The sequence below is a fragment of the Corvus cornix genome, chromosome 8, assembly GCF_000738735.6.
Source record: "Corvus cornix cornix isolate S_Up_H32 chromosome 8, ASM73873v5, whole genome shotgun sequence".
In the NCBI taxonomy this organism is placed as follows: domain Eukaryota; kingdom Metazoa; phylum Chordata; class Aves; order Passeriformes; family Corvidae; genus Corvus; species Corvus cornix.
The window spans coordinates 25,705,789-25,722,856 of NC_046338.1; the positions used below are offsets into that span (position 1 = coordinate 25,705,789).

The 17,068-nt window shown below is 40.3% G+C and overlaps 1 protein-coding gene across 2 annotated transcripts in view; it reads left to right on the forward strand.

Annotated features, from left to right (window-relative positions):
• KIFAP3 (kinesin associated protein 3) overlaps window positions 1–17,068 on the forward strand; it is a 66,709-nt gene that overhangs the window by 41,549 nt on the left and 8,092 nt on the right. For both annotated transcript variants that reach the window (XM_010409352.4, XM_010409353.4), the window contains exons 18-19: window positions 1,914–2,103; window positions 6,132–6,231. In XM_010409352.4, the coding sequence (XP_010407654.2) occupies window positions 1,914–2,103; window positions 6,132–6,231 (290 nt within the window). The remainder of the gene's footprint in view (window positions 1–1,913; window positions 2,104–6,131; window positions 6,232–17,068) is intronic.

A 17,068-nucleotide genomic window follows, 5' to 3' on the forward strand; every position in this document is an offset into this window, starting at 1 on the left:
GGGAAAAAAATCAAGAAATAGCCTGAGGTGTTCTTATGCAAACAGTGTGAGGTGTTTGTTGGGTTTTGGTAGTTTGGGGTTTTTTTTTTGTCTTGTCTTTTCTCCCTCCCTAAGGCTGCTGTAATACTGATAGACAGAAAATGGAATTTTGCTTGAGGCCCCTAGGCACTGAGAATATCTATAAATCCCACAGGTGGGACCTGCTCTGGGTATGGAAGTTGTGCAAGACACCAGGTTTTGGACAGGATCACTGAACAGGAGTGTCAGGATGGTGAGGAGTGGAATTAGCAAGGTCTAGGAATTAGCGTTGGTCAGAGGTGGAATTGGAGAAATTGAGAATAATGAAATCTTGGATGTTCTAGATACTTGTTGGCAATTTCAGAGAAGCCTCTGGCAGGGCCAGCTGGCTTTTGTGTTAGCCACCAGGCAAAAGGTGGAAAAGGCACAGGGTAGAGAGTGTTACCTGTGCAACACATATTATAGCAGTGAAGACACGGCTGGTTGAATATTAAGTCAGTTTAAGACCTCAAGTTCAGACTATAGCGCTTTCAGAAGTTTAACATGAGCCACGAAGCCAGCTTATTCTGCCTTCTCTGCCATTTTATGGCCTCTTGTTGTAGAGAGATCTACTTTGGCATGTCTAGCAGGAGCAATTTAAGAAGTTACCACTTCCACAACCAAGGCGTTGTCACTAATTGTGTGTCGTTTTCCTGTTCAGAGCTAAGTAAAACAGATTTTTAAAGCCTTAAACTACTCCAGCTTAGATCTCTCAGGAAAGTCTGTCTGGATCATGTGTTAACCACCATGAGAGTTAAGAAATGATTTTCAAGTTTTCTCTCCTTTGTAGTTAGGTTAGAATACAGTGGAGTGGGATGTGTTTCATAAGGGTATTTCTTCCCACAAGAAGAAACATTCTGCTTAGGGATGTTATCCTTGTTCACAGTACTTTGGTTTAAAAAAGCACTAATCATGGTGCATGATTTGTGACTATTCCCAAATTGATAACATCTGCAGATTTCATATGCTGATGAATTTCCTAGAGATAACTGTGCCCTATCTTCCCAGTAGGATCGAGGAACTGAGTGTTATCCATGGGTCAGTGTTCCCTCAGTGGTAATCACCAGCCCACAAAGTCTGCTCCGTTTAGAAGATCCTTCTCTGAACAGCTGATTGCAGTGACCATAGCTATGTCACTTCATGCTGATGTTCCTCTATATGGAATATCTCACCACTTGAGTGCAATTAGGCTGTAATCCAGATTGAAATTTGATGCCTACATGTTTTTCCATAGTGACTGGAACTTATATCCTGTTTTACTCAGCTTTCTGGAGAAGTTCCTCTCAGAGTTTAGTTGTGTACCATTTTTGTGGCTGTTCAACATTATACATAAAATTTGACATGAAGTTGAAAATTAAATTCTTGCTGGAGCTCATGAAATAAAATAAATGTATTGGTTTTATCACAGCCTTTCTCTTTATTTTTTTAGCAACTAGTTGTCCTAGTAAATGCTCATCTAATGAAGATGTGCAGGGTATTTGGCCAGTGTTAATAATTAATTATGAAAAGTCCCCTGAAGATTGGCAGTAATTGGGTCTTCTTAATTAAACCAAATGAGGAGACTGATGATGGAACTGTTCTGTTCAAAGCAGGAGTTTTTTCTGGACGGTGTAAGGTTCCAAACCATGAAGGTTTGGACTTCCAAACCATGAAGGACTACTGCATCACAAACCAGAATAATGCCCAGTGCTTGCAAAATCCCTTCTTTGTTCAAAGAATGTGCAACTGAGTAGAGCATTTAAGTCATTGGGCCCTGAACTTGCATCTTTTGCTGATGTTGGATTCCCCTGCCATTTCCTGTTACACCAGCTTTGTCTAGAGCTCATCCTAAAACACTGTGTGGTGATTTTTAACAGGAATATGATGAGGAATGGGCTAAAAAAATTCAGACAGAGAAGTTTCGATGGCACAACTCGCAGTGGCTGGAGATGGTGGAGAGTCGGCAGATGGATGACAGTGAGCAGTACCTGTATGGTGATGATCCCATTGAGCCCTACATTCATGAAGGGGATATTCTGGAAAGACCTGACCTCTACTATAACGCAGGTAATGCAGCACATGTCAGTATTTAGCACTGGGATTGCCACTTCTGCATTTGGAGTGGGAGCTTGAGCTGGGCCTGACTCAAGCCAGCAGGACAGTTCCCCTTTTGTGTCATTGGGAGCAGCACTGATGCCAACCAGGGACGGGCTTGTCCGTGCTGGGATGTTAATGATGGATTAAGTACTGTATATCCATGATTTTAGGAAATGTTACAGGTCTGCAGAAATATGAGTAGGCCTGTCTCAGACAGCTGATGGACCATGACAATGGATTCAAGTAAAGGTGGCCCAGCCCTGTTCTTCCCACCTATTTCTTGTGTACATTGCTTGTTTGCTCTGTAAACAAAAACCTTCTCTCATCCCTGTTAAATTCACAGCTGTAGGATTTATGCTGAATTTTGTTCTGCCTATTGTGTTAGTTGTGTAATGGGATTTTTACTGCAGATATTGATAAAAGACTTCAGTAGAGTCACATCAAACTTGTGCATTCCTTAGCAGAGGCCATCATTCTGTGACTTTATCTATGATTTAGTCTATCTAGGTTTTAGGGAAGCGTGTGAATCTCTTCTGTAAACGCTGATTTATCTAATCCAGTGTTACCAGCTGTTTCAGAGGGAGGTTCAAAAAAACTTTGCAGGAGACAATCATGAAATAATTTCCCCAGTGGATAAATAACTTTTTGTAACTAGGAGTTGGCTTGCACTCTCAAACTTGTGGATTTAGATCCTTTTCAAACTCCTGGATAACTGAGTACATGGATTTTTGGGGTTTTTTTAATTGCTGGGTTTTTCTTTTTCTGTGTTTTACATTTTCCACATAAGTGTCCAGTCCTCTGCCATGAAGCATGAGTCACAGAACTCTGTGACTCTGGATTAATTGGCAGGAAGAGTAATTAGAAAAACAAAACTACTAAATCCCATAATCTTCACTCATAGTTGCTGCAAGAAGATAATTCTGCAAGATCTCAGAGGCATTTCAGATACTGTTCTCAAAGGATATCAGAACATAAGGCTGCTTTTTCTTCTATTTTTGATTGCATATGTCAGCCATAGCAACTTGTCTCTTTAGTGTCATATTTTTTTTTTCTTTTGGCTCCTGTAGCTTTATCTTGCTCTACTAAACCCACAGGGTTGGCAGTGGGAGCCAAGTGTTGTGCCCTGTAAGGGCCTTTTCTTATATCATCTCCTTGGGGCTTTCTGAGGTAAAGGTATGCCTACTGTAGTCTCCCTTTACAGGTCTTGATTGCTTATTTCATAGGGACAGTTCTGTTCCCAATAGTGGGAGCTAGAGATGGAGTGACACCAATAACACTGAATTTCCTGGCTTTCAATCATTTATGTTACAGGCTTAATGTTATTTGAACAAAGGGATTTTTTGTGTTGGAATTGATATTTAACCAGGAAGGAGAGGTAGAATTCCAGTGATATGTTCTGCAGATGTTTGAAATGTGCTTTTGTTTTTAAAGGTAGCCCTTTTTTTAAAGAGTGATTATATTCAAAATGCAGATTCACTTCTCAGGTTCATTGCAACAAGTGTCAGTAATTGTGTGCTTCTGCAATTTCCTAGAATTCAGCTTTTGAAATGTGGCATCTCAAAAGGGACATAATATTCCTTTGAAAAGGCTACAGGTTAATGTACCAGTTGGAGCAGGGATTTGGGTTTCTGAAGGACAGATCATTACTGAGTGAAAAAAACCCAAACCCACCAGAAATACAAATCTTTGTGCAGTCAGAAATTAAATACTTGTATTTCCGTTTGATAATTTTAGAAGTGACCTACACTGATGGCTGACACTCAGTACAAGTCCCACCTTGACCGTAATAGTTCTTGAACTCACTGATAGCAAGATGAGTTCCTTATTTCATGACAGACCAATCTCTCTCTTGCACAGCAACTTAAATCTACATGAAAAATGTGGTAGAGTCTCTGAAGTTGCCGTCCTGAGCTCAGTGTCTCTCTTGCTCTGAAAGTACATAACCTAATTTATGTTGAAATGTACATAACAACAGATGCCCTTTAACTGTGTAATCACATTTTATGCAGCTGATGCTATCCATGTGCTTTCATTTTCCTATAAATTCATGTGAGTCATAACTCTGAGTGTTATGGTTTAACTGTTAACACTCTTGATTGAAGACACTTTAAGTAGTGGTAGCAGTAGCCTCAGAGTTAAAATGTAGTGCTTGCTTTATTAATATAAAGACAGATGTTATTTTTAAGTTTCTGTGCTCTCAAAGAAGTTTTAACCAAGCCCAACTCTTTAGAATGCATAATCTCTTAAATGGATTGGTTTTGATCCAAAGTGCTGCAGGTATAAAAGTGATAATGGTCCTCCTCATTTCAGTTCAGTGCAGCGTACAGACTAGGTGGTGAGATAGGAAAATTTGGCACAAGTGTTAATAAAAGGCCATTTCGACTTTCCTTTCACTTCTTTGGACCTTTTCTATTTGTATGATGTCACAGGGCACTTGTGTCCCACTGAACATGCTGAGAGGGGAATATTCATCCCTGCCAGATCACTTGCTTGTCAAGTCATACTCCCTCACATACTGTACGCACATGTCTACAATTAGAACACAGCCATGTACAGCAATCTGATGCTGCTAAAATGTGGTCTGATCATGGCTAGCATTTTTCATTTGCAATCTGCTGCCTTGGATTCAGTCACTTTCCCATGAGGTATTATCTTCTAAATGAATCTCTGTAGCACCTCATCAAATGTCTGTTAGAAATCTAGATGTGTCAATTCTATTCCTTTTATCACTTGTCACTATATTATCTTCAAAAAACATCAGGTAAATTCATAAAGCACAAGGAGATTTGTTTGAATGCCAGAGTCGTCATCTCTAAGCCCTTGTGTCTGTAAGTAACTTTCCACCGCTTCCTGCGCAGGCAGTTTTAGTAGTTTTGAAACCACAGAGGTTAAGCTAAGTGGCCTGTGACTCCCTGGATCTTATCTCTCTTTCTTTAAAGTGGAGTGGCATTTGTAACTTCCTAGTCATTAGGAATCTCTTTCTTCCCTCTCTTAAACTCTTAATGTATCAGTCTGAATGTACCTGTTTCTGCCCTGGTTTTATGGGGGTGCTTTCTGCACTTCAAGTCTGGAATCGTTTTCATACAGTAATGGAGACAAACTGATGTAGGGTCTGTTTTAATGAAATAGCTCGTTTTATCTGATTATAGCCTAATACTAACTACCAAGTAAGAACTGTGCTCTTAATATTAAAAAGAAATGTGTTTTGTGATGGGAACAGCGAAGAGTTAAGATGGGTTCTCCTTCAGCTGGGGTCAGTTCAGTGACTTTACTTCAAAGACGCTCTCTGGATTTACATTGATGTAACAGAAGGAAGATGTTCACTCCCGATTTTTTTTCCTCATACAGCAAGCAGAGAATGTGAAGCCTTTAAGGAATACTTCTGGCTTTACAAATGTCTGCATCTTCACATGCCAGTGTTGTAATGTAAAGGAAGCACAAAAAACCTGTAACCTGTGTTCTTGAGAGGATATAATGTAAAAAGCCTGCCCTTGTAGGAAAGAGCTCTGAGACATTAAAAGATGGGCAAGATAAAAGAAATAGGTTTGAAGTCACTTTCTTGTTTTTCTTAACAAGTTTGAAGAGAGAGGTGCAGGGTAGAGTCTGAACAATTAAGACCTTTTCTGCTTTTTTATTTTTATGGTGCTGGCCCAGATTAATGTTTTACCTTTTTCATTGCTTGTTCTCTGGGCTTACTTTGATGATGGGAAAGACAAGATTTGTCTTGAAATAACTTCTATAGGTTTAAGGAAGAAGGGCTAAGAGACTATTTCTTAGGTATAGCATTTTTCAGGGCCGTGGGCTGAAGTTGGAGTCCCAGTAAGGATTTTTGGTACTTGATGTTGCTGGGTTTCAGTATTACTGTTGATTTTTGTTCCTCACAGAAATATTGTAAGTTAAATTCCTAATGAATTGCTAAAAGAAACCAGGACAGGTTGTTTTGCCCACTTGCCTTCAAGTCCTGCTCCTTTACAAGTCACTGTATCTTCTTTTTCTAGATGGGCTGATAGCCCCCGATGGAGCAGTGAGTCCAGATATCTTCGGGGATTACCAGCTTCAGAATGGAGACCTGGTTGGGCAGCACCCCTTCTCTGGCAAGTAAGTTGCTCTTAGTAAAGAATTCTTACCATCCAACAACGGCTCTTCAAGTTTCTTTATAGGGCTTCATTTGTAGACCTCAATAATTTTTGCCCCATAGCAGTAGGAATGATTTACACTGCAAAAGCAGTTCTAGTCTGTGGTCTGAATCACAGGTCTATTTTAACATCCTAACATGTTGTAATACATCACAGCTTTCCAAAAGCTGTAGAGTAGAACAATAACACAGAACACACCACTAACTACCTGTTATGACAACTACTCAAATATTTTTCAGACATTGGGAAAAACATTTAAAGAGAGGCTTGAGATGCTGATGACCCAGATGATGTTTGTTTCCAATATTCTTAAATTTAAAAGAAGTCTTTCAGCTGCCAAAGCTGTTTCTGTGGTTTTGGAGTTTTTTGGTTTTTTTCCATTAACCTAAGTCTTCCCAAGGTATCCTCAGTTAGATTCCTGACGGCATTTTGAAAATGGGCTATATGAGCAAAAGGCATCAGCTTGGCTTCTGGGAGATGTTTCTCTGAATTTCCCCTCTGGTCAAAGACCACTCCTTCTCAATGCTGGCAAGCTGTTCCAGTTTGAATTTCTGAGTAAACATCTCCCATGAGTTCAAAATAGAAAAGACTCATTTCCAAGAATGAAATCTTCATAGATCCTGATGCTGTAGTGTTTAGGAAGTGCCTTTTATAAAGCATGAGTTCTGTGCGCTCATTAGCAGGAAATAGTTCAAACACTTGATAGTCAAGGTACAGCATTCACTTTAACAGGATCCAGCTATCTGGATATGCCCAGCCCTGGGGCTGAAGCTGTTTCTTTCCAAAGGGTTCTTTTCATCACTGACACCTTTAGTCACCATTTGTAAAATGTAAATTATTCACAATATGTACAGCTGAAGCAAAAAAAGATTTTCCTCCCTTACTTTGGCTTCCTGTAATTGTTCAAGGGTAGTGGACCGTTACTTTTGTTGGTTTATTCTACCTGGGATGCACCAGAAAGCTGAACATTGAGTAAGGGTTGGAATGGTGGTAACATTTTCAAGGACAAATTAAAATAACTAATGTGCTCTGGGGAAAAAATAGGCAGGATTTGAGATGGATCCTCTAGAAAAAGTAACTATTGAGTTCAGAGTAGTGTGAATCTGTGTTTGGGAAGGGGATGCAGGTGCCTGTGTTGATCATTTACAAATGTGCAACCTTTGTTGCGGAGCTTGCAGGTGGGAGAGAAACTGAGGTCAGTGTGGGCTCTGTGCTGCTCTTGGAGTCTTAGTATGTGACTCACCATTTTTAACTTCAGAATAGACACACAACCCACGCGATGACAGATTTCTTTGTTAACCAGAACATTGGAGGGTACATGCTCCCAACAGTCTTCAAACCCACCTGGAGGTGTGGAGAAAGGTATGTAGGGTAGAGCTAGTGGACGCCTTTGTTTCCAGTAAACTTAGCTAAAGCCCCAGTCAAGATACTCTTGTTTTCCCAGAAGGCTTTCAGCTGGGAAACAAAACCGTCTTCAGTGTCCTTGGTTAAAAGTGAAGGCTCATCACTCAGCCTCAAATTGCAGTCCCGCATCAGGGAGCTCCAATAGTAAGCTGCTTTTTAATCAGATTGTATTCTGACTAACATGAGTAGCAAAATACACCTGGTGTGTATCTAGTTAAATTAAGTATTTGTAGAATTTTTTTGCATGTTTCAAGGTATTCTGAAGGCTCACCTCAAGAAAGAAAACAAAGAAAACAGAAAAACTGCAGGTTGGCCCATTGATGATGGCCTCTGGAAATACTCAGATTTCTTACTAGAATTCTGTTTTCTAGGAAGACTTCTTTCAATATGATTGCTCCATGGACTTATCTGCAGTCCAGACACACAGTCTAATTGGAAACACTGTGGAGTGCTCCAAATGTTCTGTCTTATTTGTAGCAGAGCAGGAGTGAATTGTTTGATAGAATAGATACTGGCAGCTGAGCGGCGAATCCGACTTTTCAGATGTGTGTCATTATGGGTTTGAACTGCTTGGCGCCAGCAGCCAGGATTTCCTGATGCTCAGACCTAATGTAAAATGCATTAGTGCTCCGAGGCATGAGCCGTGGAATTGCCAGTCCCACAAGTCTGGAGCGTCAGACCCTCCCTTCTCCCAATTTGAACTGGTGTTGGAAGGTAAAACCATACGTGTTAGAGAGCCTAATTAAAAATAATAGCAGCAAGTCAAGGCGCTTTTTATGTGTTATATAGTGTACATTTCAGCCATACCAAAACATAATTCAGGGGTATTTTTATGCTTACAGTTTAAAGCTAACAAGAACCTTATGTCAAGGATTTATTTTTAACCAGTTCCAGCTTTTAATAAATCAAGATTTTTGTTATAAAAATAGTTCATTTTTCTATTATTAATATTTGAATATGTTTTCAGAAACTTTTTTAGCAAGAAAGCTGTGTATGATTTGCATAGACAATTAGCCAGTCAGTTAATAGTAACACATTTTGGAAGTTCAAAGAGAGATGTCTAATAATGAGTAGATACATATTTTTGGTCTGTTCATTTGTTACACTTTTTTATTTGTTGCATGTTTATTTGTTGTGCCGGTGTCTTCTGGTCTTTGCCTTTTATATTAGGCTTTTCAATTCTGTAATTGAAGCAGTTTTTGCTGAGGAGTGGGGTGAGTTCTCAAGTCCTTTTGCCATTTAAGACCACCCTGTCAATTTTGGGGTAGGTAACAACCATGAGCTGACTTCTTGCTACTCAACCTTGAATAATTTAATCCTTTCTTCTCCTTTCTGCATTCCTATGACAAAGAATGAGGATATGTTACCCTTTAATTTCTCTGAAGCTATTTCCTGTCCTTGCAATGTGCTTAGAGTGGATCAGGACTTACCCTTGCCTCCAGGAGGGCTGAACAAGTCAGCCAGAAAGTCCCAGGTTTTTATAGCTCCTGCACATCACTGAGAAGCTGAGTTTGTGTTGAACTGGTGTTGGCGCCCAACTGAGCAGCCAGTTAGAACCATGGACTTCCTTGTCAGGAATATGGTGTTCTAGCAGAGGTCCAGGGCACCCTCTGCCATTGCAATTCCACACTGTTTCATTTGGGAAAATTCAGGGGAGTTGGAGCAGTGACTGTATCCGAAGGTGCAATTGCTGAAGTGTTTGACTCCTGTAATCCAGCAGGGATACCACAGCCATATGTTGTGGAGTCCTTGTCCCAGGAGACACTGGATCTACGTACCTAGAGCTGCTGCACAGTCTTAGGCAGGTAGGGAAGTGCTTTTTTGAAGTCAAGCAGAATAGGAATTTAAAAAAATTGAATTACGGATAGGCACGCACTGGGTTACCTGCACTGGGGCTGTTTTCCCCTGTCATTTTTAAGAGGGAAACATGAAGTGACAGCATTGGCAGTAAAAACATTTGTTGATCTGGGGGAATTAGGTGGAGTGGCTTGGAGAATTTTTTTCAAAGACACTGCCTTCTCTTCACGGGGTTTCTTGGACTTCTTCTTTGAAACCTAGAGTATTGTTACTCTCAGGAGCTGAGAATGCCACCTCACATGATCAGTTCCTGCATTGTGAAGTACAGAAAAACTTTGAAGGGAATTGTTAAAGTATCTAGCCCTGAATTCAGTTTGTAGATTTGCTTGCATGCTTGCTGTTCTGGACATGTCCACATCCTGATAATTGTTGTTTTTGTTACTTGTCATCGTGAAGGAGAAGCAACACAAAAGTGAAGACCTGAGAAACTGCCATTTTTCTCACAGTGCCACCCTGAGAAATGCTTTGTTTCTGGTGATCCAGCTTGTGTGTTTTGCAGCTTCAGTTTACAGCTCTTATCCCTGAACTATATTCTTAGTGGAGTTGTACTGTTACGTATGAGGCCTATAAATAGAATTATTTCGGAATGTAACATACACAGGAGCAGTGATAAAGTCCATAAACAGCATCTCTTGTTTTCTTCAAAGGTTTGGAGCAGAATGCAGACAGATTGTAAGGTATGTTTTCGATTCAGCAGAAAATATGTAGCTGAGGAGGTTGTTTTGACAGCTTGTATCCAGGTTTTTTTCATTGGCTAGGAAAAGACTCTTGTGATTAGATTACCAGCTTTGAATCATCTTACTGTCTTTCAGAAGCCAGATGGGCATTAGGCATAGATTTGAAATTTTCATCTGTTATTAAAATCTGAATTCAAGGTTTCTGGTTCTGATAAGTCTTAAAATTGAGTGAAAGTTTTATGATTGTGGCAAACAAAAATCCCTCACTTTTGGCTGATGTGATGACAGCTTAGTGTCTGAGCTGCAAGGGATAAAGACCAGCTGAAAGACATCTTCCACAATCTCTGGTCATTTATCAACTTTTAATCACCTTCTGGAGACTAATTACTTTCTTAAGATGCAAACATAATAATGATGGCTAAATACCTTATAATAGAGATAGCCACAGTATTTTTCTTGCCCTTTGGGGAACAGGCCGCTTGTTAACCTTTCCTAGCTACAACTAGGTAATGATACAAACTCTGAGTACAAAAGCCAGTTTTTGGTTCGTATCTTCAACAGAGTTCTCAAACCTTCGCAGTCTGTAGCTTTGAAAAGATTAATAGTTAGGAATGCTAGAAGCTGGCCAGAACTTACTTTTTTTCCCTGAGGGAGTTTTCTCCAGTGCAGGATCCGTTAACCTTGTTATAAAATGTAGCAGAGCTGCCATTGCATAATCCTCATTTTCTCTGAGACAAGGCCTTTCTGTGTGTGCTGTTCCCAGCATGTGCACTAACAGCTCTTCCCAACAAGAGATCCGACTGAGGCTTCTTCCCAGGAAGCAGTAAGGTTTGGTGTGTCAAACACAGCCAGTTTTATGGGGTGACTGTGTGTCTCTGTCCTTGGTGAACATCTTTCCTCTTGCCTGGATTTACAGCCTAAAACTGTAGCTGCATTTCTTGTTTTTGCCATGGCAGGTCATTGGGATATTTTGTGAGCTCAGTGTCTGGAGCCAGGTCCTTGCAGGCTGCTCTGTGCTGGCCCCAGGGAAGTTGTGGCTAGTGTTGGCGAATACCAGTGTGCACAGCCAGGCTCTTGTGTCTGGGGTTCATGGAAACAATGCCTGGCCATAGGTCCTGGTGGGAGCACAGGGAACACTCTCAGTGTGACCTAGCTTATCTCTAGCTGGGCTAACCACGTGTAATGTCTGCATGTGCTGAAAGTCCACACTGAATGGCAAGAATGGGCATATCCATAGCCTTTTTTCACTTGGAAACCCTGATGAAAATCAGATGGGAGTTTTCATGGTGGAACAACCTAGAGCTGTAGCCTTTCATTCCTGTTGATTGCTGCATTGTGGTGTGAATTCCCAGTCATGAGTCACAGCTGAACAGCTCCCATCTGGGTCAGGTACAGGAACTGCAGCAGGTGCTTGCAAATGTGCACTTTGTGAATGATTATCAAAATGCTTTTAAATGGTTGTACCTGTAACTTACATCCTACATTGACATTTATAGCGCTATTCCATATAGATCCTCATCTTCAATTAGATTTGCTAAAGGAAAGGACTGAAGGAATTGGTGATCTTGATGACCCTGCCAGGGGCATCCATCTCATCCATCTACTATTTTCAGTAAAGTTCAGCACAGTTTATTTAGAAGTTCGAACATTCCCTTCCCAGCCTCTCAGGAGGTAAGTGACATCTTGCAGGCTGTCTCGAAGGTGAAAAACCACTCTTGTTAGCAGACAGTAGCAGGGATCAGTGGCAGAACAAACTGTTTTATGCTCCTTAGACAAAATCATTCTCATGTGGGGTCTGTGCTGAGAGTACCCACATCTCTTTCCTCCTCATTTGAACAGAGGCAGTAATACTTCCCTGTCTTAGAGGTGGAGAGTGAGTATAAAATCCTTTAATTAATGGAAAGAAAACCTAAAAGAGTATAAATTATTACTACAATATGATTCGACTTTGAACCATTTTACCATAGTGATGTTTCTTACAGCTCTGTACAGTATTTCTTCTTTTCTCTAATTAAACGTCATATTAAAAACAAAACCCAACTTAGTTGCTTTTGGAGTGTGTTCAGCAGAGTTGTACTCAGCTTCTGCCACTATTTAATTTGCATTTCCCTGGAGAATTGAATTAGGTTTTATTAGTAAATTGGGCCTATAACCTTGCAGGCAGGTTTTATTAGTTTATCACACATCAGTATTAGCAAATTGTAAATCCCGCTGAAACGAATTTGAAAAGGCTTTAAAGAAAAGTCCAGAACCAGTGAAGTTTCTGGACACAAATAAGGGAGTTTATTTTGGTTGGTTTATGTATTTTTTTTTTAATCCCAAAAAAATGTTGTTAGTGGCAGCAGAGTCACCTTTTTTATCATACTCTTTTGTCCTAGCTTCCTACATGTTTAGTTTTATAGAAGTTAAAGTCAATATGGTCAGGAGGATTTCACTAAATGTGTAATAAGGCTCTGTATGGCTTGAGATAAAGCACACTTCTCATTTTTGTGTACAGCCTACACTGACTATTCCTGGGGAACAGGCAGAGAAGTTGTTTTGTTCCTCAGTGCCTATACAGGTGCTGCATACCCCTGGAACTGAGATCTTGCATCTAAAAGAATAAGGATAAGGAAGTGATGAGGAAGTGGGAACTGCTGCCTTTTCGAGGCTTTTGGTCACAGTCTGGGACAAGCTTGTTGGAGGACTTCACTTGATTGCTTCAGGTCCTGCCTGGATCATGGCCTAAATCAAAATTCAATGTGTAGTTGTTCTCCTTCAGTACTGAAATGTGGCAGTGGTGCTTCCAGCACAGGAAGGCTTCATTGCTAAGAGCTTTTGAATGTCAGCCAGAATTTCTTTGTGTCTTACAGTAATTTGTTTCTGTACCAGTACTAAACTAGTGCTGTCTCTGTCCTGTCCTTGTTTTTTTTTTTTTTTTGGTAGTGGTCATATTCCTGCTAGCTGTTACTTTATTATTGTTTTCATACTGTCTTCTCAAAGCCTTGTTTATAGAAATGCTGCAACCTGACATATAATCACTAATTACCACTAATATGTATCTGACCAAATTCTGCTGTTATGCTGTGGACAGTTACTGGAGCATTTTTGGAGACCAGGGGTCTGATTATTCCAGAGGATGAAGATTCTGCCCTGTGGCCCATATTCATCAGTGAGATTTTCCCAGAGTTTGGAGAACTTCTGCACTGCTGAAGGATTAGGGCTGTAGTTGAGGAATATCCATAAAAGGACAATATTATTCATATCCAATGTTTGATATACAGCAACTCTTGAATGTGCTTGGCTGTTTATTTGTTGTCACTGTGTTCTTAGGCAGTATCAGGAGAAGCTCCCAAGCAACTCTCCACGGATCCCCCACTCACAGACGATGCCCACAGTGCAGCCCACAGTCCCTGAGAGCTGGTAGCCAAGGTGGGCAGGGAACCAGAGGTGAGGAGAAGGGAAGTTACTCATCCAAAGTCAGGTGCCAGAGCTGGAGCAGGGCAGGGCTCTCCTGAGCACTCCCGCAGTGCCCCTGTGACCAGACCACACCACCTCGCCAAGGTGTGTGGTCTGGAGCCGGGAAGGATCAGGTTGCCCTTTTTTCATTTACTGTAAGAGAGGTTTAATTGCTCCCAACAATTGCACCAGTGTGTGAGAGATGAAATAGCTTGCTGGGGAATATTTTAAAGGCACAGTTTTTTCAGCAAGCTGCAGATGCCATTTGGGAAGAGTAAGTATTGAGGTTTTAATGCACTTCAGCTCTTTTGGAATCCTGGATACTTGGGCCTCTTTCACTTGCAGTCACTTCTTTTACATTTTTTAGTTGCTTTTTATTTTACTATATTCCACCTGCAGTTGGCCTCATTTAACCATTATGGTTTAGGTGGCTATTAAGAATTTTAAAAGAATACCAGAATGCTGTAGCAGTGAGCTCAAGTCCTTTGGAATGTCTTACCAAAAAATCCCCCAAACTTGGGTCTGTCTCTTCTGAAATGTAGCATTAATTAATTCCCACGTTCTGTCTGCTGCTCAGTCCCTCCAGATGTGCTACTAGGAATAGACTGGCTGCCTGGTTACAAGCCATCTGGGCTCTGTAAACTGATTTGCACTTATATTAAACAATAAGTGAACAGAATGCGGAAGAGTTATTAAAGTAAATGTACATTGCTTATAAATCTCAAAGTAAAACATTAAAATGTAGTAAAGGGGAATGGAATGCACAAATGAAGACCTGCTTGTTTTTAATGAGTTTAGCTGTGACCTTCTCGATTTCAACCAAAAGAAAAGAATTTTATTTTTCTCTTTAAAAATAAAAAAAAGAAAAAGAAACTATAAAACTGCTTACAGAAGTATCTGAGACAAAAACAAGGAAATATAATGTTCTAAACTTGACTGGTCCAAACCACTCAAGCTGCTGTGACAGCTCATAAAACTGAGAGTAGTTTTTAACTGGACTCTGTTTTACATTGCCAGAGTGAATTTTCCTTGCAGGAAGTAGCCAGAAGGTTTATTTAGTTTCCAGACTGCTGCTTTGATCTTTCCATTCTGTCACTTCTCAGGTTACATAGCCCTTTTTCACTGCAGTAAATCTGCAACAGTTAATGAGAATAAAATTTCCTCCTTCTCACTGATCACATGCTGTTAAATGCCAAACCACAGCCAGCAGCGTATTTGCAGAATTCGGCTGCACTGTACAAAAACAGCACAATCAGTTTAATCTTGTTGGTTTTGTAATTCATTTTATTGAGCTTTCCTTTTTCAAGTGACCTATTTTATCAAGACAAGTGGTTGCAAGGCCAGATCTGGAAGAAAGATTTAAAACTGTAATAAAGTGAGGGGTGTTTTGTATGCTGGGTTTAAGCATGCTCACAGGATTCAAAATTAAACTTAAAATGAGGAGTTTTAAAAAGGCCCATATATCAGTGGGGTATTTCTTGTGCTTATTATCTGAACTGAACATGTGCTCTGAAAAAGTCTCTAGCATAAAAACTAATATATCAAATTAATTTCTTTGCCAAATACTTAAAATTGTTTTGATTCTAAGATTTTATTCTGATTCTGTGTTTATCAGTGTCAGCCATCCAACTCCAAAGACTGACCCACCCTTTTCCCTCTGGAAAACTAAGACGATGTTTTTTGAACTCTGAGATTTAAAAAATAATAAATAAGCTTATTGAGTTTATTTGCCTTCAGGGTTTTGAGCTTTTAAATTTTTTTTTTTTCCAATACTCCCGTAGCAGCTTTTTTGGTCTGGAAACATTTGATTTTTCATTTGCTTAATTTAAGTTGAATTTTTAATATAATACTGCTACTCCAAGATACAGATCTCCAAGAACACATTCCTTGTCTGTATTTGTATCTGCCTTGTTTCCCGATATATATAGTGTTATTCCTAAGAAAAAAAAATTGGTAAGAGACACTGAGATTTACTTTCTTCTTGATTTACACTAAAAACATTGCTGATTTGGGTTAGATCTTGACAAGATTTCACTAGGACCCTGTGCTTATATATAAAAGTGTTTGAAATCAGGACAATCATCTGTGGTGGTAAAAAATATTTAAAGTTTCTTCATCAGTAATAATGCTCCAGCTGCATTTGCTGTGTGTGCTCGAGTGAGCACTGCAAATCCCCCAGCAATGTTAACTTTCAGAAAAAAACTGAAAAGCTTTGAAAGCTTTTATTGGCTGCAGCTGGAAGTCAGAGCAGAACAGATTTCTTGCCTTTCCCTCCCTCCTTCCCTCCAGCATCTGGATTTTCATCCACACCGAACTGCCCTGCAGACAGCACGACTGTCACCAGTGGCCTGTAGCTTTGGCTCCTCCAGGCATTGGTGCACAACAGGGAACTTTTGTCCCCATTTGTGTTGAAGCACAGAACTGAGTGGCTGCGCTTGGGCTTGAGGAGTTTGTATAAACATCTAAAGGGAAAATTCTTCAGCTAAGAGCACTTCAGTGCAAGGCACCAAAAAGTTCCATTTTTGTTTCTACTGCTTATCTTTGAGTACATTTTCAGTGGCCTGCCCTGTACTCTAGCACAGGAAGCAAGGAATACTTCCTCTGTAGAAATGGGAAGGCTAGTGGAAGACATGGAGCTGATCCTGATCTTGTCAGTGACGCCAGTCATCTCTGTAAAACTTCAGGATCTTATTTTGCTCAGACAGTCGCCTGAAGCTTCTGTACCCAGCCTAACACTGAGCTTGCTGGAGACAATTAAAAGAGAGGCGTGAAAGCGTCCCAAGCCAGCCCTATTACTAGTTTAGATTAAGGCAACATACTCTTCAGTTTATGGAGTTGACACATACACTTGGGACTGTGCAAGGAGGGAGGGGGAGGAAAGGACATCTTGCTTTTTATTGCCTGTTCCTCGGGGCTTTTTTAATTTGTTTTAGTTCCTTATTAATTCTTAAGAAATGGATGTATCTAATCAGTGGGTTTGGACAGTTGTTGAGCCAAGAGCACAGGAGACATTCCTGTCAGGCTCATAATGGAAAGCCAGAGCTCCTGGTTTCCGTTCCAGCTCTGTCTGTGCACTTGACCTTTTAAGAAATCCTGTAGAGAATCACAGAGAAACTCTCTGTCCGTGTGGCAGAGCTGTGAGCCTGACTGCAGGAATGCTACAGGAGCTCTCCCAATGCCCTTCAAAGAGGCAACATGGCTGCACGAAACAACTGCAGCCTTTGAGCTGCTGTTTTGACCCCTGGTCTGTTGGAGATTAGTTGCTTTTCTAGCAGAGCAGAAATAATCTTTTTTTTCCTAAAGGGTTTTAGAGAATAAGCAAAAGTCTTTTCTGTCTATATGAGTCTACTTTGAGTCTTCTCATTACTGTAGTTTGTAATTTGGCTGTCTTTAATGTCTGGAGTGTTTTCTCTTCCAATACTC